We start from the raw sequence: 23,697 nt of genomic DNA on the forward strand, positions 1-23,697 counted from the left end.
GGAGGGGGGATGGGGGGGGGTGGGGGGAGAGGCAGGCAGAGAAAATGAATAAATGATCACCAATGGTATGACCGAACCAGAGATTTAGACTGAAAAGGTTTGCTGATCCAGTGGACTCAGGAAGCAGGACTACCACATGAAGTCAGGAACGCCGAGAGTTTCGACAACATTGTTTGTCCTCGGTCAGTTCGCAGAAAATGGGATCAGGTGTCTGCCGTATGGCCCCTCAGACCTGTTCCACCATTCGATCAGATCAGATCTGATCTGCCTCAGATCCTATATCGCTTAATGTCCAGGGATCTACCAATCTCAGATTTGAACATCACTGAGTGTCCACGGCTCTCAGGGGTGGAGAGTTCCAAGGACTCATAATCCTGAGTAAAGAAATCTCTCCTCATCTCAGTCCAAAATGGCTGACACCATTTGATAAGGATGGGCCGGAACAGGTGTTTCCCGCTGCTGCACGTGTAAATAAGTCCGGAACACAAGGTTTTAGGTAACCACCAAGGGTGCCTGGAAAAAAAAGGGGCCAGTCCAATATTGGGCTGGGCATCTGTCAGGCATTGTTTGGGAACCAGATGTTGGTCCTGAAATTGGCCTCGCTGTGCCTGCTTTCTGACCAAGTTATATCCCTGAATCACCATGGAAAATGAGAATGAATTAGAATATTAAGGTCAGCCCCGAGTCTGCTGTAACGCAAAGCGAACCTTTGTTCTCCACACAGTCTCTTTGCTTTGATATGGTGTCAAATCAGGGCCCATTTCTAGATTCAGGTCACAGCCAGGTCAACGATTGTATTGTTGGTGCGGAGACATTGCGGTGTAAATGACCTTTGCAAAACTGCACTATAAATATACAGGTATTTACACAATGGAAAATATTTAAATTAACATTGTTCAAATAAGGAAATTATTATTTTTAAGTATTTGACCGGTGAACACACTTCAAAAAGAACTCACGATAAAGTCCTGCTTTGCAATCTTGATAGACAAATTGATTTGAGATTTGTCTTGAGGGCAGATATCCAGTTTCCCACTGAAAGGTGAAACAGTCATGGTCTGTCCAGTGGACAAGATTGGAAGCCTGTTTGTTAACCCACCATCAATCCAAGTCTGAACAAAAAACAGCAAGGTTTTAGAATGAGTCCCCTGTTTACAAGGTCAAAGGTTTACAAGGCAAAATTAATAATTCCTGTGTGTCGATAAAACTATTACCGGATCTGACGTTTTCTTTCAAAAATCACTTATCCTGCTGCAGTCACCACTCTGAAGTTTTCCCCACTTTATTTATGGCACCATAGCCAGCAGTGTTGAAAGTGTAGGCGACATTAAGTGAATTGTACTGCAGCATCAAAAGGTAGACTTGTATTTATACAGCGTCTTTCACGGCCTCAGGACATCCCCAAGTGTTTTACAACCACTGAAGTATTTTCGAATTACATCAGTGACAACAGTATTTTACTGAATGTGGCAATGCAGACTCTGGAACGCAGCAACCAACCTGCACACAGCAAGATCCCACAAATGCCAGTGAGATGATAAGCTGTTTTAGTCTCGTTGCTTGAGGGATAAATGCTCGTCAGGGCACCCCTGCGTTTCTTTGCAATAGTGACTTGAGACCTTTTATGTCAACCTATAAGGGAAGATGAGGTCTCAGTTTAACTTCTAGTCTGAAAGAGCATCTCCAACAGTGCTGCACTGTCTTTGTACCATACTGGAGCGTCAGATTAGATCTTTTTGCTCAGGTCTCTGGACTAGGACCTCAACATTGAATCTTCTGACTCTGAAACAAGAATGCCCCGACTGAGCTATGGCTGACATCTAGTCGTTGATAAGACAAGTCTGGCAGAGAGGGGAGAAAATTTGTAAGGACAATGCACTGGAACCATTGTCATTTCACCCGTGAGACTATAATAGTCCCATAACTTCCAGGTTCTCCAGTGTCGCATTGAGGGAGTAACCCTGTGTGGTGCTGCGAATCCCTCTCAGACGTTCCCACGTAAGAGTTTACCCGACAATTGCCCAGAAGAGCTAACTTGCTCTGGGCAATGGCGCTGGGCTGGGCTGGGAACCATCCATCAGAAGCGATTTAAATCGCTAACTTTGGGTGGTTCTGTCAGTTTTACCCTGATACTTACTCTGAAAGAATTAGACGGGAAATAAAACTTCTAACTCCAGAGTAACTATTAAAACACCCAGACTCAACCTCACATGGGATGCCCAGCACAAACGCAATCCCCGAGGGGACACACCACACCATCCCCCACACCTGGTCCTACCCGACCTGACCAGAACCCACGCGGCTCAGTACGTCCACCCCTTCCCAGACTGACACCCTTCCTTCCAGACTGAGCCCCCTCCCAGACTGATGCCCTGTCGGACTGACCGCCTGGACCAACCCCCCTCCCAGATCGACCCCTCTCCCCACCCACCCCAATCCGGATCCGCCCCCCCCCCCCCCCCCCCCCCCCCCCATTCCCTCAGCTTTAAAACTTACAGGCTCCCCGTAAATTGTCCGTTTAAACCTCTCCTTTGCGGCAGCAAATACGGTAAAGAGAGAGAGTGACTTATCTCTCTGCGCCCCAGTTACTCCACGACAATGCTGCCGGGGACTCGCTTCGCTGCTCCTGTCTTACCCAGCCTGAGTGAGGAAGGTTGGGCGAGACAGGGGCTTAGGAATCCGAGCAAAGCTAAGTCTGGCGAGAGTGACAATCCGCCAGAGACAGCCACTCTGCAGAAGTTATGGGTCCATTTCAAACTCACGTGATAATTGCCTTTACTCTATCCATAGAAAATGTACAGACAGCCCCAAGCATTTCTCCCTGCATCAAGTCTGCAGCATCATTTCTCCCGATATCAAGTCTCCAGCATGCTACTCTTACCTTAGTTAACAAATGTCTGTCCACCTCAATGTTAAAAGCTTTGTATCCTTTTAAATGCTAAACACCTTGATCAGATCACCCACAAAACTTCAATGCCAAACAGAACACAAGTCAAATTTATGCACAATCCTCTTAAGTTTCGCCATCATTCTGCACCAAATCTGCACTATATCCTCTCCTGGGCTAATATCCCCTTGCTGAGGTGCGTTCCTTAAGATTGAACAAAGATTTTTGCTGATGTCCCAACAGGGAGCTCTGTCATCATACCAATACAATACTGAGCCCCATCAGATATCAACAGAATACCGGCTTCTATCATTGTACCAGCAGAATAACAGGCTCTATCACACATAACAATACAATACAGAGCTCCATCACACATTGCTGTAAAATGCAGAGCTCCATCACACATACCAGTACAATACAGAGCTCCATCAGCATATCAGTATAATACTGTGCTCCATCACGGTAAAAATATAATGCTCCACCATTGTACCAATAGAATATCTGGCTCCATCATATGTACCAGTACAATACAGAGCTCCATCATACACAGAAACATACATAGAAAATAGAAGCAGGAGGAGGCCATTCGGCCCGTCGAGCCTGCTCCGCCATTCATTATGATCATGGCTGATTATTGAATTCAATACTCTGATCCTGCCTTCCCCCCATATCCCTTGATCACTTTATCCCCAAGAGCTATATCAAATTCTTTCTTGAAATTACACAACATTTTCGCCTCAACTACTTTCTGTGGTAGTGAATTCCACAGATTCACCACTCTCTGGGTGAAGAAATTTCTCTTCAGCTCAGTCTGAAAGGTTTACCCCCTATCCTCAAACTATGACCTCTCGTTCCCCATTGGGAACATTCTTTCTGAATCTACTTTGTCTAATCCTCTTAGAATTTTGTACGTTTCTGTGAGATCCCCTCCCACTCTTCTAAACTCCAATGGAGCGGCACGGGAGCACAGTGGTTAGCACTGCTGCTTCACAGCGCCAGGGTCCCGGGTTCAATTCCTGCTTGTGTCGCTTTCTGTGCGGAGTCTGCACGTTCTCCCCGTGTCTGCGTGGGATTCCTCCGGGTGCTCCGGTTTCCTCCCACAAGTCCGGAAAGACGTGCTGTTGGGTGAATTGGACATTCTGAATTCTCCCTCAGTGTACCCGAACAGGCGCCGGAGTGTGGCGACTAGGGGATTTTCACAATAACTTCATTGCAGTATTAATGTAAGCCTACTTGTGACAATAATATAGATTCTCAGAATATAATCCAAAACGACTTAGTGTCTCCTCATATGACAGTCCCGCCATCCCAGGAATCAGCCTGGTAAACCTTTGCTGCACTCCCTCCACAGCAAGAACATTTTTCCTCAGATAAGGACACCAAAACTACAGACAATACTCCAGGTTTGTCCTCACCAATGCCCTGCAAAATTGCAGTAAAACATCCCTATTCCTATACTCAAATCCTCTCGCTGTGAAGGCCAACATACCATTTGCCTTCTTTACTGCCTGCTGTACCTGCGCGCTTACTTTCAGCGACTGATGCGCGAGGACACCAAGGTTTCGCGAGTATTCACCTCTCTCAATTCACACCCATTCAAATAATAATCTGTTTTGCTACCAAAATGGATAACCTCACATTTATCCACATTATACTGCATCTGTCATGCATGTGCCCCCTCACTCAGCCTGTCCAAATCCTGCTGAAGCATCTCTACATCCCCCTCACAGTTCACCCTCCCACCCACCTTTGTATCATCTGCAAATCTGGAGAAAATACATTTAGTTCCTTCATCCGAATCATTAATATATAATGTGAACAGTTGGGGTCCCAGCACAGATCCCTGAGGTACTCCACTAGTCATTGCCTGCCAAACTGAAAAAGGCCCTTTCATTCCAACTGTTTGCTTCTCGTCTGCTAACCAGCTTTCTATCCCTCTCAAAACGCTACCCTTAATCCCAGGCACTTTAACTTTACATAGCAATCTATTTAGATATAGTGTAAATAAAGCATATCCACCGGTTCTCCCTGGTCAATTCTACTAGTTACATCTTCAAAGAATTCCAGTAGATTTGTCAAGCATGATTTCCGTTTCGTAAATCCATGCTGACTTTGTCTGATTACACCGCAGCTTTCCAAATGTTGTGCTTTGAAACCCTTGATAATGGACTCCAGCAACTTCCCTGATACCGACGTTAGGCTCACTGGTCTACAGCTCCATTTTCTCTCTACCTTCCTTTTTGAATAGCTGGCTTATATTAGCTACCCTCCAATCTGTAGGGACCGTTCCAGAGTCCAAAGAATTTTAGAAAATAACCATCAATGGATCTGCTATTTCTACGGTCACTTCCTTAAGTCCTCTGGGATGTGGATTATCAGGCCCTGGAGATTTATCCACCTTCAATCCCATTAATTTCTCCAAAACTATTTCTCTACTAATATTGATTTCCTTCAGCTCCTCACTAAAAATTGTGTTTCTCAGAACTTCCGGTACATTATTCATGTCTTCCTTTGTGTAGACAGAAGCAAATTATGAATTTAGTTCCTCAGCCATTTCTTTGTTCCCTATTATGAATTCCCTTGTTTCTGACTGTAAAGGGGCCTACATTCATTTTTATGAAACTTTTTCTCTTTACATACTTATAGAAACTTTTATAGTCAGTTTACTTTCGTATTGTATTTTCTCCTTCTTAATCAATCCCTTGGTCTGCCTTTACTGAATTTTAAACCGTTCCCATCCTCAGGTCTATTGCTTTTTCTTGCTAATTTGTATGTTTCTTCTTTGAATCTAAAGTATCCTTAATTTCCCTTGTAAGCCATAGTTTGGTCGCAGTTCCCTTTCTACTCTTGTGCCAAATAGGAATAAACAACTTTTGGAGTTCACTCATACATTCCTTGAATGCCTGCCATTGCCTGTGCACTGTCCTTCTTTTCAGTGCCACCTTTCTCATGCTCCCTGCGATTCTGGATGGTACGCAGTTGATTTAAATTGTTTTATTCCTAAGCCATCCATAACTTCTTTGAATAACTTTGAAGTAAAATGTGTTCCTTGATCCGATTGAATTTCTGTGGGTAGTCCATATCTAGTAAAGAATTTAAGTAACTCCTCCACAATCTTTTTAGCTGTAATATTACGTACTGGAATGGCCTCTGGAAACCTAGTTGACACATCCATTACAGTCAAAAGATATTGATTCCCACTTTTTGTTTTAGGAAGCGGTCCTACTCAATTGATTAGGACCCTTGTAAAAGGGTCCTCAAATGCTGGAATGGGAGTAAGGGCACTGGTTTTATCACTGCTTGAGGTTTCCCTATCATTTGACATGTGTGACATGATTGACAAAATTTAACTACATCTTTATGTAGTCCAGGCCAATAAAAATGTTTCTGGATGTTAGCTTGAGTTTTCCTTATTCCCAAATGACCTCCCACTGGTACCTCATGTGCAACTCGCAACACCTCCTTTCTATACCCTACCGGCAATATTACTTGAACTTCTGCCCACTTTTCATCCGCCTGCATGTGTACAAGTCTCCATTTTATCATCAAGACATAATTTTTACGGTAATAACACTCTGGTATACTCTCAGATTCCTCCTCCGTATATGCTTTCTGATATATCCGTTTTATTTCTACATCTTTCTGTTGTAACTCCGCCAATTTTCCTAAACTAAAAATATCCGCCTCATCCTCCACCTGTTCTTGTTTTTCAACCATCTGATCAAAAATCGTTTCTGATAATTGCACTTCAACTTCATCTTCACTGTTTGATTTCTCCTCTTGTCTTAAACTGTGACTTTGCGACCTTGTTACTATACAATCCGGAAAAATCCCAGGATATTCGTCCTTCAACACTTCAGTTGACTGATTTTCCAATGGCTTATCAACCACAGTAGGCATCACTCCCACCTGCGATCCAGCTATATCATTACTCAAGCTAAACTGTATTTCCTGGACAAGATCGTTTATCTATTACTCCTATTACCACTTCACCACTCTTCACTGGACTTTCCAACCATACCTGAAATAATGGAACGCTACTCCTCTCACCCTGAATTTCACATATCACCACCTTTTCTGGCAACATTCTTCCCAAACTACATAATTCCTCATCTCTTATCATTAAAGATTGACTAGCCCCTGTATCTCTTAAAATTGTGACTTCTTTACCTGCTCCTCCTGATGCACATGAGTAAACTTAACCCACACAAGTAAATTCTTTAAAGACATCTGGCACCTTTTTAACAATTAATTCTTGAACAGGCTGTACAATCATTTGCCCCTCCTTCGCTTCCCTTGGGCTCTCCTTTACCACTCTAACAAACCCCACTGTCTTATCCTGTTTTACCACATCAGCCTTCCCAGTGCTTTTCTTCAACCACCAACACTGTGACTTTACATGGCCTAGTTTATTACAGCGAAAACATTTGAAACTTTTAATTTCTTTTCCACCCTCCTGGATTTCTTTATTAATCTGAGGTACATCTCTTTATTGTCTCCCATTAGATCACCTTTACCACTTGAGTATTTCTCATGTCCCCAGTTTCTATCCCTAACCGGCTGAAACTGATGTCGGAAACCAATCTTTGATTTATGAACTAATTCATAATCATCTGCCATTTCTGCTGCTAATCTCGCAGTTTTAACCCTCTGTTCTTCCACATGAGTTCTCACTACATCAGGAATTGAATTTTTAAACTCCTCCAAAAGTATAATTTCTCTGAGAGCTGCATACGTTTGGTCTATTTTCAAAGCCCTTATCCACCTATCAAAATTACTCTGTTTGAGCCTTTCAAACTCCATGTATGTTTGACCAAATTCTTTCCTTAAATTTCTAAACCTTTGTCTGTAAGCTTCAGGCACTAGCTCATATGCACTTAAGATGGATTTCTTCACCTCCTCATACGTTCCAGATACCTCCTCCGGTAGTGATGCAAACACTTCACTAGCTCTACCTACCAGCTTTGTTTGAATCAGTAACACCCACATGTCCTGTGGCCATTTCATTTGTTTAGCTACCTTCTCAAATGAAATGAAAAAGGCTTCCACTTCCTTCTCGTCAAACCTTGACAATGCTTGGACATATTTAAATAGATAGCCTTCGACTATGACGCTCTTTCTCACTATCCTCATCACTATCATCCAACTGTACGTTTCCCTTTACGTCTGCCAATTTTAACTGATTGTCGTATTTCACGGCCATTTTCTGAGGTTCAAACTCCCTCTCTTTATCTTTTTGTTCTGCTAGGGTTATTCTTTCTTTTCTTCTTTCTTCTCTCTCCTTTTCTTTTTCCTCTCTCTCTCTTTCTCTTTTTTTTCCCTCTCTCTCTCATAGAATTTACGGTGCAGAAGGAGGCCATTCGGCCCATCGAGTCTGCACCGGCTCTTGGAAAGAGCACCCTACCCAAGGTCAACACCGCCACCCTATCCCCATAACCCAGTAACCCCACCCAACACTAAGGGCAATTTTGGACACTAAGGGCAATTTATCATGGCCAATCCACCAAACCTGCACATCTTTGGACTGTGGGAGGAAACCGGAGCACCCGGAGGAAACCCACGCACACACGGGGAGGATGTGCAGACTCCGCAGACAGTGACCCAAGCCGGAATCGAACCTGGGACCCTGGAGCTGTGAAGCAAGTGTGCTATCCACAAGGCTACAGTGCTGCCCCTCTCTCTCTTTCTTTTTCCTCTCTCTCACTCTCGTATGCCAGCTGCTTTAATTCTTTCTCATGTTCCATTTGTTTAATTTGCAACTGAATTTTTGCCATTTCCAATGAGTCAAACTCTATCTCAGGCAACTTTAAATGCTTAACCACCACCATAATTACCTAATCTTTCCTCATTTTGTCAGGTAATGTTAACTGCAATGTTCTTGCCAAATCTAACAGTCTGCTTTTCATTTCTGTCCGTAAAGTACTACGTGTGACCTTCTCCACCCCCAAAAACATCTGAGCCTCTGAAAGAGCCATTATTCCCAATACTCTCCCTAGTTAAACTAAAATACTGGAAAAGCAACAATCCTTCACTGTCTTTAAGTTCACAAAAGCCAATCCAATAGATAGACTTTTATCCCGGACGAGCCCCCAATTGTTATGTGCAAGGCGTTTTCAGAACCCCAAAATGTATCATGGAGTTCAACCAACCTCTCCTTTTAATGGATTTGTTGCTTTTCCTAGCACATGGCTTTTCCCCTAGGTGTGGTATTACAATTATGGACACGTGGGTTTTTAAACACAAACGCTGTTTATTCCATGAACTCAACTTAACATCTTAAATAAACATTGGATCTCTTAACACCCCTTACTTCAAAGATAACTCAGAAAATATTGCAACAGTAAATAACTCCTTAAAATGTTCCTTCAAACTTCCAAGAGACTTAACACCTTTAAACAGTATCACATCAGGTTAAAGGATATATACATTTTCTGTAGAATGGCAGAGATATATTAGCTTGGGTGACTTCAGCTCCAGCACCTTGCTTTCTTCCTGCAAACCCTCTGGAAACACACAGGCACACCCCAAGCTGCTTTCTAAAACCTGGCTTTCTCCCTTCAAGCACTCACAGCAAACCAGAACTTCTCAAGCTGCTGCCTCAAACTGGCTTTCTACTTTTAAACTGCTCACAGCAAAACAGCCAGGCACTTTTAAACTGCTCTCAGCAAAACCAGCCAGGCACTTTTTTAAATTGCAAAATGGCTGAACTGAGCTGAGCCCCACCCACTCTCGGACATCACTGTTTTCTTAAAGGTACATTGCTTAAACATCCAGTTCTTAAAGGCACTCTCGCATTACACCTTATCTGATTCTGGCACTTGGTTTCTCTGCCTATCACTTTTCTTGTCCTCCTTCCTGTCTTTTTCGCTTGTTCTTGATTTCCCCGCTCTGAATCCTCACACAGGTTCCCATCCCACTGCCATATTAGTTTAAGCCCTCCCCAAATGCTGTAGCAAGTATCCCCCCCCCCCCCCTCCCCCCGACAAGGACACCAGTCCTGGTCCTGCACAGGTCTAACCTGTCCAGTTAGTACTGGTCCCACCTCCCGCAAAACCAGTCCCAATGCCCCAGGAATCTCAAACCCTCCCTCTCACACCATCTTTGCAGCCACATATTCATTCTATATATCCTGCTATTTTTACTCTGACAAGCACGTGGCATTGGTAGTAATTCTGAGATAACTACCTTTAAGTTTCTACTTTTCAATTTGCCTCCTAGCTCCTTATATTCTGCTTTTAGGACCTCATCCCTTTTTTTACCTATGTCATTTGTACCAATGTGTATCACCCTCCCTCTTCAGAATGTCCTTCAACCGCTCTGAGACCAGAGTCCTTGACCCTGGCACCAGGGAGGCAACATACCATCCTGGAGTTTCTTTTGCGGCCACAGAAATGTCTACCTATTCCCCTCACAATTCAATCCCCTATGACTATTACAATTCTATGCCTTTTACTCCTCCCCTGTACAGCAGAGCCAACCTTGGTGCTACAAATTTGGCTGCTGCTGCTGTAATCACCTGAGAGGCCATCCCCCTCAACAGTAACGGTGTATCTGTTTTGCAGGGGAATAGTCACACGAGATTCCTGCACTGCCTGCCTAGTCCTCTTCTCTGTGGAGTTCTCTTCTTGCCTGTGGAGTCTGAGCCTGCATTGTGACCTTCTCTCTATACGTGCTATCCAAGATACTCTCCACCTCGTGGGTGCTCCACAGTGTCCCAGACGCCGCTGCAGCTCCGAAACCTGGGCTTCCAGGAGCTGCAGCCGGAGACATTTCCTGCACACATGCTGCTATGGATATTGGAAGTGTTCCTGGTCTCCCACATGGAGCAAGAAGAGCAAACCACAGCTTGGAGCTCTGTTGCCATGTCTTACCCTTTCTATCTGCATAACTGAAGTTGCCTATTACCATAGAAGCTCTAGAGTGCAGGAGGCCATTCTGCCCATCAAGTGTGCACCAACCTTCTGAGAAAGGGCAGCACGGCAGCATTGTGGATAGCACAATTGCTTCACAGCTCCAGGGTCCCAGGTTCGATTCCGGCTTGGGTCACTGTCTGTGCGGAGTCTGCACGTCCTCCCCGTGTGTGCGTGGGTTTCCTCCGGGTGCTCCGGTTTCCTCCCACAGTCCAAAGATGTGCAGGTTAGGTGGATTGGCCATGATAAATTGCCCTTAGTGTTGGGTGGGGTTACTGGGTTATGGGGATAGGGTGGAGGTGTTGACCTTGGGTAGGGTGCTCTTTCCAAGAGCCGGTGCGACTCGGTGGGCCGAATGGCCTCCTTCTGCACTGTAAATTCTATGATTTTTAAAAAAAGCACCCCACCTAGGCCCATTCCCCCGCCGTATCCCCACAACCCCAATTAATCTACACATCTTTGGACACTGAGGGGCAATTTAGCATGGTCAATCCACCTAACCTGCACATCTTTGGACTGTGGGAGGAAACCGGAGCACACGGAGGAAACCCACGCAGACATAGGGAGAACATGCAGACTCCACACGGTCACCCAAGGCCAGAATTGAACCCGAGTCCCTGGCGCTGTGAGGCAGAAGTGCTAACCAATGTGCCACCCTTATTCCTGGAAACGTTCCCATGAATTTTTTCTGCACCCTCTCTAATACATTCACATCCTTCTTAAAGAGTATAAGTTCAGCATAGCCTCCTTGTTCTTGGACTCTATGCCCCTATTTATAAAGCCCAGGATACTGTACACTTTATTAACTGCCCTCCCATCTGTACTGCTACCTTCAATAATCTATGATGTGGAGATGCCGGCGTTGGACTGGGGTGAGCACAGTAAGAAGTCTTACAACAACAGGTTAAAGTCCAACAGGTTTGTTTTGAATTACTAGCTTTCGGAGCGCTGCTCCTTCCTCGGGTGAAGAAGGAGCAGTGCTCCGAAAGCTAGTAATTCAAAACAAACATGTTGGACTTTAACCTGGTTCAATAATCTATGCACACAATCCCCCAGGTCTCTCTGCTCCTGCGTCAACTTATTTTATATTGTCTGCCTGTGCTCTTCCTACCAAAATGCATCACCTCACACTTCAATGCATTGAACCTCATCTGCCACCTCTCTGCCCACTCCACCAACTTGTCTTTTGAAGTTCTACACACTCCTCTTCACAGTTTACAATCCTTCCAAGTTTTTTGAACAATGGAATCATATGGCTGATGCACTCAACACAAATAGTGAGTACTTTTCAGGAGAGATGAAATCGGAAAAGAAAAAACAAAAATGTGAATTTGACACATTTAATACCTTAATTTCAACATTCGGGTTAAATTCTACCGGAAAAATAGCTGAAGGCAGCAATTCACAAAGCTTCCTGAAGTATATTTTTGATAATATGCATACTGGGCTTCTATCATACTACCTTATACTTTTTAATCTAGTTTAATAATATTCTACCACACACTCATTCCAGAACAATGGTTTACTTTCCAATAAAGAATTTTGTCATCAGTATGGATAAGCTTTGGGTGTCAAGTGAACACAGTAAATAGTTACTTTTTGCTTCATATCTGAAGTTGATGATTACTAATCCAAAACCTAGGATTCTGCGAAGGTTCATGACTTGGGAACAGTTACTGATTTTATGTTATAATCTATCTCTTCATTCGGTCAATCTCCTCTTTCTCCCTTTACTTTTTATTTTGCATAATCTGCACCAATGATTTGAGAGGTTTACCATATCAAGAGCTCAGATCAGTAACCAAGACCCGTAACTAGTATTCCAACTCCCCAACACTGTCTGCTCATGCCTCTACCTCACCCTCATCATGCTTTTATTGCTCTCCAGGAGAGAATTCACAAGCACGCTCCTTAATTGCCTCTCTGGCTCTGCTTTTCAGATATTTTAGCTAAGATCTCGGCTCCAAGTGTCCTCTTGCCAAGCATCATCAGCTTCTTGTCTCCCCACAATTTCATTGCAAAATCCTTGTCCGCGCCTTTACATCTCCACCTAACCCACGAGTCGCTCTAGCCACCTGTCAATTTTTATCTAATTCCTCTCCCAAGAAGCAGCTTGGGATGTTTGACCACGCCAAAGAGGATACTTCAATGCAACTGGCTCTTGTGCCGGAATCTTGGATTGGTTTTCCCACTAGCAATGTACGAGTGCCGGATACAGATCTGCCGCATCATTTTGTGTTCAAAGGTAACCTCCTCCACTGCGACACATTGAGCATGTTGCACGCACATTTCCACCACCCCAGCTGATGCCGGGGAACCCTGCTGTGCCTCCATCTGCTCGATCGCCGTCAGAGACAAGAAACACCTGGCGGTGGCACAACGGATCTGACACGGCTCCGATCGCACAGACCACAATTGCAGAGCTGAACGGTGACGGCACCGTAACCAGTCATTCACATTGTGACCTGCATGGTATTATATTCATGCCACACAGTTTTCTGTTAAATGCAGTAATGGACATTTTGCAATGATATTTTGCTTGAAGCACACAAACGCACTTAATTGAGTTGCAGGGTAGTGTGGCTGGTCAACGTGCTGTCATGCTGGTTAACTCAGACTTGGAGGTGTACTTCCAACTGAGCAACAATAATGGGGGGGTGGGGTGCAATATGTAGTGTCCAGTTCTGGACCAGTCGAGGTTACAAACAAGAGAAAATTCTTTGAAAGAAAAAATAGTGACAGGATCCTTCTTCTTACGCTTTCCTTCCTTTGAGGATTATGGGCGGCACGGTAGCATAGTGGTTAGCACAGTTGCTTCACAACGCCCGGGTCCCAGGTTCGATTCCCGGCTTGGGTCACTGTCAGTGCGGAGTCTGCACGTTCTCCCCGTGTCTGTGAGGGTTTCCTCCGGCTGCTCCGGTTTCCTCCCACAGTCCAAAGATAATAATAATAATCGCTTATTGTCTCAAGTAGGCTTCAATGAAGTTACTGTGAAAAGCCCCTAGTCGCCACATTCCGGCGCCTGTTCGGGGAGGCTGGTACGGGAATTGAACCCGCGCTGCTGGCCTTGATCTGCATCACAAGCCAGCTGTTTAGCCCACTGTGCTAAACCCATTGTGCAAAACCAAGATGTGGAGGTTAGGTGGATTGGCCGTGCTAAATTGCCCTTAGTGTCCAAACAAAAAGGTTAGGTTGGGTTATGGGGATAGGGTGGAGGTGTGGGCTTGGGTAGAGTGTTCTTGCCAAAGGGCCGGTGCAAGCTCAATGGGCCAAATGGCCTCCTTCTGCACTGTGCATTCTATGATAATCATAGTCAAACAAAGAGAAATGGTGTCCACTAGCAGGAGGGTCAATAGATGTAAGGCAATGAGCAAAAGAACCAGAGGTGAGATGAGGAGAAATGTTTTACACGGGTTGTTATAATCTGGATTAAAAACATATGAAATATGAGCAGGAGTAGGCCATTTGCCCCCTTGGACTTGCTCCATCATTCAATTAGGCCATAGCTGCCTGAAAGGGTGGCAGGAGCAGATTCAAGAGCAACTTTCAAAAGAGAATCTGCATAAATACCTGAAATGGAAGCATCTGCAAAGGATATGAGGGTGAAGATGTGGAGCAGCACTAACTTCAAAGAAAATGACTTGCAAGTACTTTTCAAACACACCCAGGGCCGGAATTCTCCTGCCGTTCCCGCCAGTGGGATTCTCTGCAGCGTACCACCTCCCGTGGGTTTCCCAGCGGCGGGGATAACTTCAATGGGAATTCCCACCGACAGCAGCGACAGCAAAGAAACCCGCTGGCAGCGAATGTCGCGCCACCTCCCGCTGGCGGGAAACACACGGTTGGGAGGACGGAGAATCCTGCCCCAGATGGATCAAAACATTTTACAGCTGTCAATGAACATAGGAAACGCGGCAGCCAATTTGCACACAGCAAGCTCCCACAAAAAGCAATGTGATAATGACCAGATAATCTGATTTTGTGAGGTTGATAGAGTGATAAAAATTGGCAAGGGAGCCAATTTTCTTTTTTGAAACTATGCCTTGTGAATTTTTACGTCAAGTGAGAAGTCAGTAGGTGTCTTGATTTAACATCTCATTAAAAAGATGGTACCTCCGACAGTGCAGCACTCCCTCAGTACTGCAGTGGACTGTCAGCTCAGTCGTGCAGTGGAGTTTGAACCCAGAACCTTGTAACTCAGAGGCGAGAGAGTTATCAGCAGAGCCACGACTGCCACAAACCTCTGTGAGCTCAGCTAGATCCGAACATGCAGCCTTCTGACGACATGAGGCATTGAAACGCTTCCTCCTGTTCTGTACGATTCTATGGTTCCCAACACGAGAAAGTATTTTTATGTTTCAAAAAGCAGAGTAATCCATTGACCATCATAATGGGCTTGAAGTTTGTTACATTTTTTAAAATTTGCCCATGGGATGTGGGTGTCGCTGGCGAGGCCAACATTTGTTACCCATCCCAATTACCCTTGAATGAGTGGCTTTTCATACCAATCCAAAGTGTAGTTATGAGTCAACCACATTGCTTTGGGTCTGGAGTCACATGTAGGCAAAACCAAGTAAGGATGACAAATTTCCTTCCCTAAAGGACATTAGGTGGCACGGTGGCACAGTGGTTAGCACTGCTGTCTCACAGCACCAGGGCCCTGGGTTCAATTCTGGCCTTGGGTCACTGTCTGTGTGGGGTTTGTACGATCTCCCCGTGTCTGCGTGGGTTTCCTCCGGGTGCTCCGGTTTCCTCTCTCAGTCCAAAGATGTGCAGGTTTAGTGGATAGGCCATGCCTAAATTGGCCCCTAAATTGCCCCTTAGTGTCTAGGGATGTGTAGGTTAGGTTACGGGTTCACAGAGATAGAGTGGGGTGGACAGGGGTAGAGTGCTCATTTGAAGGATCGGTGCAGACTCGATGGGCCGAATGGCTTCCTTCTGCACTGTAGGGATTGTATGATTCCAGCGAACTGGATGGATTTTTACAACAATGGTTTAATGATCACCACTAGCTTTTTAGGAGCTGGTTTAGCACACTGGGCTAAATCGCTGGCTTTTAAAGCAGACCAAGGCAGGCCAGCAGCACGGTTCAATTCCCGTACCAGCCTCCCCGAACAGGCGCCGGAATGTGGCGACTAGGGGCGTTTCACAGTAACTTCATTTGAAGCCTACTTGTGACAATAAGCGATTTTCATTTTCATTTCATTAATTCTAGATTATTAATTGAATTTAAATTCCATCAGCTGCTGTGGTGGGATTTGAACCCTTGACCCAGAACATGAGCCTGGGCCTCTGGATTACAATTCTAGTCACATTACCATTATCCCATCGCTCCCCTCCTAATACTGCTCTGGATCAAAAAAAGTCCATTCACTTCAGATAAAGGGGTTTGAATCAAATCTAGATTCTAGGATAAAAGCCTCTTTTATCTTTTGCATTCAAGGTTCTTCGTAAAATAAGTACAGTGACAAACGCCCAATGTCAACTCAAGGGTGAGTTCAATCCTGAATTGTGCAAAGCTACAAAGTAGCAGAGTGGCGATCCCCATCCTGGGGATTACCATTGATCAGAAACTGATTTGGACGAGCCATATAAATGCTGTGGCTACAAGAGCAGGTCAGAGGCTGGAAATTCTACAGCGAGCAACTCACCTCCTGACTCCTGTCCACCATCGTCAAGGCACAGGTCAGTAGTGTGATGGAATGGGCGGCGTGTGGCGCAGTGGTCAGCACTGGAACTGCGGCGCTGAGGACCCGGGTTCGAAACCCAGCCCTGGGTCACTGTCCGTGTGGAGTTTGCACATTCTCCCCGTGTGTGCGTGGGTTTCATCCCCACAACCCAAAGATGTGCAGGTTAGGTAGATTGGCCATGCTAAATTGCCCCTTAATTGGAAAAGAAAAATAATTGGCTACTCTAAATTTAAAAAAAAGGAGTGTGATGGAATTTCCAGGATGTGTGGAGCTCCAGTAAAGCCAAAGAAGCTCAACATCATCCAGGACAAAGCAGCCGCATGATTGGCACCCCATCAACTACCTTTAACATTCAACCCTGCACCACCAACTCACAGTGACAGCCGTGAGTACCATCTACAATAGTGGATAGTTAGAGGCTTTTTCCCAGGATAGAGGGAGCAATTACTAGGGGGCATAGGTTTTGCCTTGGTCTGCTTTCAAAGCCAGCGATTTGAAAGCAGACCAAGGCAGCCGGCAGCAAGGTTCAATTCCCGTACCAGCCTCCCCGAACAGGCGCCGGAATGTGGCGACTAGGGGCTTTTCACAGTTACTTCATTTGAAGCCTACTTGTGACAATAAGCAAATTTCATTTCATTTCATTAAGGTGCGAGGGGCAAGGTTTAGAGTAGATGTACGAGGCAAGTTTTTTTTACACAGAGGGTAGTGGGTGCCTGGAACTTGCTGCCGGAGGAGGTGGTGGAAGCAGGGACGATAGTGACATTTAAGGGGCATCTTGACAAATACATGAATAGGATGGGAATAGAGGGATACGGACCCAGGAAGTGTAGAAGATTTTAGTTTAGATGGGCAGCATGGTCGGCACAGGCTTGGAGGGCCGAAGGGCCTGTTCCTGTGCTGTACTTTTCTTTGTTCTTTATCTACAAGATGCACTGCGGCAACTCAGCAAGGTTCATTCAATAGCACCTCCCAAGCCCACAACCTCTATCACCTAGTGCAGTCATCTAAAATGACCACCTGCAAAGGACCATGGGAATTGTGGTCAACTTGGGGCACAGACAACTACACAGCCTCTGTGTATTGTGCAAAGATGCCAGACCTGACAGAAACTTGCACCTATTAAAGATCAATCACCATTTCCCCAGGACAATAGAACTCGAATCAAGGAACGGCAACAGTAGCAGACTAACCGGCGCCACTTCCCCTTATTTTGAAAGGCATACGTGCCTGGGACAATGACAGCTAGCACCCGCCCAGCCATCGAGGTATCCCCCCCCTAATTGGCTAGGATCAATGAGGGTGATCAAAACCCTATCAATCCATTGGATCTGGAGTTAAGACCGCCCCAAAGGGTGCGAAAACCCAGGGGAATAAGAAGAACTGCAAACTGAAAGATCGGCCTCTTTTGGGCTGGCCTCTGTGCGACCAACTGCAGCATATCAACCAGCCAAGTTCAAGGGCCCGTGATCGCTACCTGAAGGATGAGCCCAGCTGAGATAAACCTGATGTCTTCCAACCAACCCATGTGAACACAGATAAAGGCCTTATCTCCCGCACAGATCCGGTCACCCCGAAGTTAAGGAAAGGTCATCTTAGTTATTAGGTATAGTTTAGTGCGTAGCCGTGTGAATCGTCGCATATAGAGATAAGTCTTGTGTTTATTAATAAACTGTCTTTGAACTAATATACTGGTTGTGTGGTCATTTGGTCAATATAAGAAATAGCTTGTGGTTCACATAGAATTAAAGAAGTCAACACTAGAAACACAAGGGCAGTAGATACCTGGGAACACCACCACCTGGACGGCCCCTCCAAACCACACATCATCCTGATTTGGAACTATATCACCGTTCCTTCACTGTCACTGAGTCAAGCTATTGGAGCTCCCTGTCTTACATCACTGTGGGTGATGTAAGTGCGTGTGAGTGGGCTTGACTGTTATGCTGCCCCAAAACTCCTGCCACATTCTGCACGAACACAGGAACAGGCATCTGGGCAATGTAATGGACAACCTTAAGATTCAAATCTCATCGAAAGTCAAGCATTTCCGGAGAGGACGGTGGCAGGTGGCCGAGTGCTCTGCAGCATCAATGCAATGGGAACCTGTGTTTTATCCCCAGGTTACTTCTAATCTCAGCCATACTGCTGCTAGCAGTGCACAGTATGAGGCCAGCAACCTAACGCGGACGGGGAAACAAAGAGAGAGGAATAAGTCATTAACAGCAGGTACTTTTATGCACGACTTCAAGGTAAGCTCAGGTCAACAGCTGAAAAATCCGGAAAGCCGGTCACATCTCGATTCAATGGTAGCCTTCAAAATGGAATTGGATAAATATTTGAAGGAGAAAAAAATACTGAAGAAATGAGTCATAGAATTCCTACAGTGCAGAAGGAAGTCATTCAGCCCATCAAGTATACACCGCCCCTTCGAAAGAGCACCCTACCTAGGCCCATACCCAGCCCTATTGGCTTTACCTCTCCTCACCTTTTGGACATTAAGGAGCAGTTGACCATGGCCAATCCACCTAACCTGCACATCTTTGGTCTATGGGAGGAAACCGGAGCACCCGGAGAAAACCCACGCAGACACAGGGAGAATGTGCAAACTCCATACAGACAGTCACCCAAGGTCGGAATTGAACCCAGGTCCCTGGTGCTGTGAGGCAGGGTGGGGAAAGAGTAGGGGAGTGGGGCTAAGTAGGTTGCCCTTTGAAAGAGCCAGCACAGACTCGATATGTTGACTGGCCTCTTCTGTGCTGCACTATTCCACAACTCTATGTGATCAATGGAGATGGGAATGTGGAGGAAAAGGTCTGGTGGATTTCTCTGATTACACAGAATCAAGTGGGATGCACTGCAAATTATGCTGAGCGATAAGAGTAAGCAGCTGAAGACCGCCATCAAAATAGCTGAGGAAGGAGCTGTGCTCCGAAAGCTAGTGATTCGAAACAAACCTGTTGGATTTTAACCTGGTGTTTTAAGACTTCTTACTGTGCTCGCCCCAGTCCAACGACGGCATCTCCACATCATCAAACTAGCAGATTGTGGAATCCCCTCAGAAGGAGGAATACTTTTGTTATTAATAAATTGCACAGAATGATTTCAGTCTCTAACTTCAGCCTTCCAACAAACAAAGCCATTCTTAGGAGAGCTTCCCTGTTTCATATTTTGGCAGCCTTGGCAAGACCTCCTCCTGCTTCTTGCCTCAATTTATTCAACTCTTGTTCTAACTTGCTGCACTTCTGCCCTCAAGTGTCCAATTATATAGTGCTGCTGTTGGTTTTGCCGTAGGCAAAGGTTAATTCAAGTTCTCACGTCCTGTGGCACAGCAGTAGCATCTCGATCTCTGGACCAGAAGCACCTGGTTCAAGTCCAACGCCAGGAACTGTTGGCCATGGAAGGAGCGTTCATAACACGGTTCAGCAAGCTGATAATCAGCTTGGGAATCCTTCCACCATTTCCCCCACTATTCCCCAAAGAGAAAACAAAGTGTGTGAAGACATGTTTAAAAAGAATAGTAATGAATGTGTCGTTTACAGGTTATACTTCTAAATTAAACTACAGAAAATGCACACAACAAATCGTTGCTATTGTAGAGGAGCCAATTTGTACTCACTTCTCCTCTATACTCCACTGGCTTGATCCCAGCATAAAATGGCACAAAGCTACTGGCGAGAAGAACCTGATAAGAAATAGAAAGTGTCAGCTTTCAAAGATAAATCTACAAAGATAACATTTTTCTGTTTATAGGTGACTTAACGTAAATCCCTGCATGGTATTTACAAAGAACCGCCAGTTTGTGCTTACCCCTTTGTGGGAGCTGGCTGTGTTCAAATTAGCTGCCGCGATTCTGACGTTGCAAACATAGATCATAGAATCATAGATCATGGAATTTACAGTGCAGGAGGAGACCATTCGGCCCATCACATCTGCACTGGCCCTTGGAAAGAGCACCCCACCCACACCTCAACCCTGTACCAGTTGTAGCCATCTCAGATGGCCACCTGCAAAGGACCGTGGGAATTATGGCCAACCCAGGACTCAGACAGATTCAGAGTTTGTGTGTATTTGCAACCCAGATAGCTAGACGCGCTCGAAACCCCCGCTCATTTGCATTCTAATGGCCCATTACCCCTGAACAAAAGAACTGTACTCAGGTAACCGATACAGATATAGATTAATCAGCGCTACTCCCTTTACTCAGGGAGCCCAAACAGCCACGGTCAATGACCGCGAAGGACACGCCCAGCCATCAAGACACCCCCTCCTTTATTGGCCAAAATCGAAGGCAGCGATCGAAGCATTTCGAATTATTGGGTCCAAGTTAAGGACCGCCCCAAAGAGCACAAAATCCCAGAGGGATAAGAAGAGACACAGCCGTGTGCTCGGCTCTCTTGGATCAGGCCTATGCCAACTCAAGTGCAGCATAACGACCAGACAGACAAGTTCAAGACCGACGATCACTACCAGACAGATGAGCCCAGCAGAAACAGAGCCACATCTTCCACCCAGCCACGCAAGATCCGGACAATGGCCTTGTCCATCTGCATAGAGCTGGTTGCCCTGAAGTTAAGTATAGGTTATTGTAGTTGTTAGGTTTAGTTTAACTTGTAGTGTTTTGTGTTGCATGTCGAACTAATCCTTGTGTGTAAATAAATCATCTTTGAACTTGAACTGACTAACTGGTTGTGTGGTCCTTTGATCGATATCCGGTAAAGCCTTGTGGTGGTATCATTCAATACCTGGCGACTCTAAAGCGAATCATTATTAATTGGCAACATTACTCCGGTGCCGATTGGCAACATTAATGGTGACCCTCGTGGGATAGTATTCCATTAAAAAGAGCAACACCGTAACCCCATCTAAACTTTTTTGGACACTAAGGGCAATTTAGCATGTCCAATCCACCTAACCTGCACATCTTTAAAATGTGGGAAGAAACCGGAGCACCCGGAGGAATCCCACGCAGACACGGGGAGAATGTGCAGACTCCGCACAGACAGTGACACAAGCCAGGAATCGAACCTGGGACCCTGGAGCTGTTAAGCAACTGTGCTACTGTGCTGCCCAGTGACTACACTTGACGTCATGATCTCGTGAAAGGCAACATTTTTTTTCATGCCCCAATGATACGTTTTATCTCTTGGATTGTCCTGGAGAATAATCTTTGGTTCCCAGAGATTCCGCTCCAATTTTGGAGTACAGGCTAATCCTACGTAGTCCTGCTAATGGATGATGTAGCCTAAAACAGGTCATCCACAGGTCTCGGATGCATAGGACCAAGGAGGGCTACGTCTCCTCGACTGCCTGTCTCTCTTTTCCGCAACTGGACGGTTTTCACAATGGCTGGACAGCAATGATAACCATCCCACGGGTTCCACAGGTTGCCACGGCTCTCCAGCACCAAGCCATGCAATTGTTTTTCATCAAGTGGCGCGAGGTAACCGGGGGAAATTGTTACAGAGTTGGCACTCTCAGTATGAAATGAAATGGAAATCGCTTATTGTCACAAGTAGGCTTCAAATGAAGTTACTGTGAAAAGCCCCTAGTCGCCACATTCCAGTGCCTGTTCGGCGAGGCCGGTACGGGAATTGAACCCGCACTGCTGGCCTTGTTCTGCTTTACAAGCCAGCTGTTTAGCCCACTGTGCTAAACCAGCTCCTCTATGTAGCTTCTCCTGCCAAATCTCATAAGCTCAAACCTGGGCCCAATGGGATTTAATGTCTATTAAAAAGGTCACATCGGAGTATTTCAATAAGATCTGTCCACCATGGAATCTGTTCCCAAGCAGCACAGCCGTAACACTGGCATCTACCCAGCAATATGGAAAATTTCCTAAATATCCCTTGCACACAAAAACCAGGACAAACCCAAGCCAGCCAATTAACGTCCCATCAGTCTGCTCTCGATTATTGGTAAAGTTTTGCAAGAGATCATCAACAGTGCTATCAAGCGGCACGTGCGTTGCAATAATCTGCTCCCTGACACTGTTTGGGTTCTGCCAGTTCCTGACCTCATTACGGCCTTGGTGAAGATATGGACAAAAGAGCTGAACTTAAGAGTGAGTTGAGAGTGACTGCCCTTGTCAACAGGGCAGCATTTGATTGAGTGTGGCATCAAGGATCCCTAACAAAAATAGTGTCAAAAGGAATTAGAGGAAAACTCCCCACTGTTTGGAGTTATATTTAGCACAAAGGAAGCTGGTTGAAGTCATTGTCGGTCAACCCTTGTAGTCCATGGGGATTTAATGGCTACAGGAGTTCCTCAGGATAGTGTCCTAGACCGAACCATCTTTCGCTGTTTCATCAATGACCTTTCTTCATCATAGGGTCAGAAATGGGGATGTCCACTGATGAATCCGCAATGTTCAGCACCATTCGCAATTATTCAGATAATGAAACACTCCATGTCCAAATGCATTCAAGCATGGACAATATCCAGGCTTAGGCTGACAAATGATAGCTAACAATCGGGCCACACAAGTGCCAGGCAATAACCATCTCCAACAAGAGAGAATCTAACCATCACTCTTGACATTCAATGGCATTGCCATTGCTGAATCCCGCCCCCCTATCAACATCCTGGAAGTTACCATTGACCAGAAACTGAACTGGACCTATCCATATAAATACTCTGGCTACAACAGCAGATAGGAGGCTCGGAATCCTGTGGTGAGCAACTCATCTCCTAACTCCTCAAAGCCTGTTCATGATCTACAAGGCACAAGTCAGGAGTGTGATGGAATATTCCCCATTTGCCTGGGTGCGTGCTGCTCCAAAAACACTCAAGAGGCTTGACACCATCCAGGGCAAAGCAGCTTGCTTGACTGGCACCACATACACAAACATTCAAACCCTCCACCACCGACGCATAGTGGCAACCGTGAGTACGATCTACAAGATGCACTGCAGTGACTCGCCAAGGTTCCTTAGACAGCACCTTCCAAACCTATGACCACTACCATGTAGAAGGAAAGAGCTGCAGATACAGGGGAACACCACCTCCAATTCACTCATCATCCTGACTTGGAAATATATCGCCGTTCCTTCACTGTCGCTGGGTCAAAATCCATGGAACTCCCTCCCTAACAGCACTGAGGGTGTACCTACACCCCATGGACTGCAGCAGTTCAAGAAGGCAGCTCATCACCACCTTCTCAAGGGAAATGAGAGATGGGTAATAAAATTCTGGCCTAGTCAGCGAAGCCTAC

The 23,697-nt window shown here is 45.6% G+C and overlaps 1 protein-coding gene across 2 annotated transcripts in view; it reads right to left on the reverse strand.

Moving 5' to 3' along the window:
- The window catches only part of pnpla4 (patatin-like phospholipase domain containing 4), a 65,694-nt gene that overhangs the window by 3,504 nt on the left and 38,493 nt on the right, over nt 1-23,697 (reverse strand). The window contains exons 5-6 of one of the 2 annotated variants that reach the window (XM_072477369.1): nt 20,104-20,169; nt 960-1,112 (exon numbers count right to left, since the gene is read on the reverse strand). In XM_072477369.1, coding sequence (XP_072333470.1) covers nt 960-1,112; nt 20,104-20,169 — 219 coding nt within the window. The remainder of the gene's footprint in view (nt 1-959; nt 1,113-20,103; nt 20,170-23,697) is intronic. The other variant, XM_072477370.1, reaches the window with a different exon arrangement.

Source organism: Scyliorhinus torazame, chromosome 15 (assembly GCF_047496885.1).
Source record: "Scyliorhinus torazame isolate Kashiwa2021f chromosome 15, sScyTor2.1, whole genome shotgun sequence".
Taxonomy (NCBI): domain Eukaryota; kingdom Metazoa; phylum Chordata; class Chondrichthyes; order Carcharhiniformes; family Scyliorhinidae; genus Scyliorhinus; species Scyliorhinus torazame.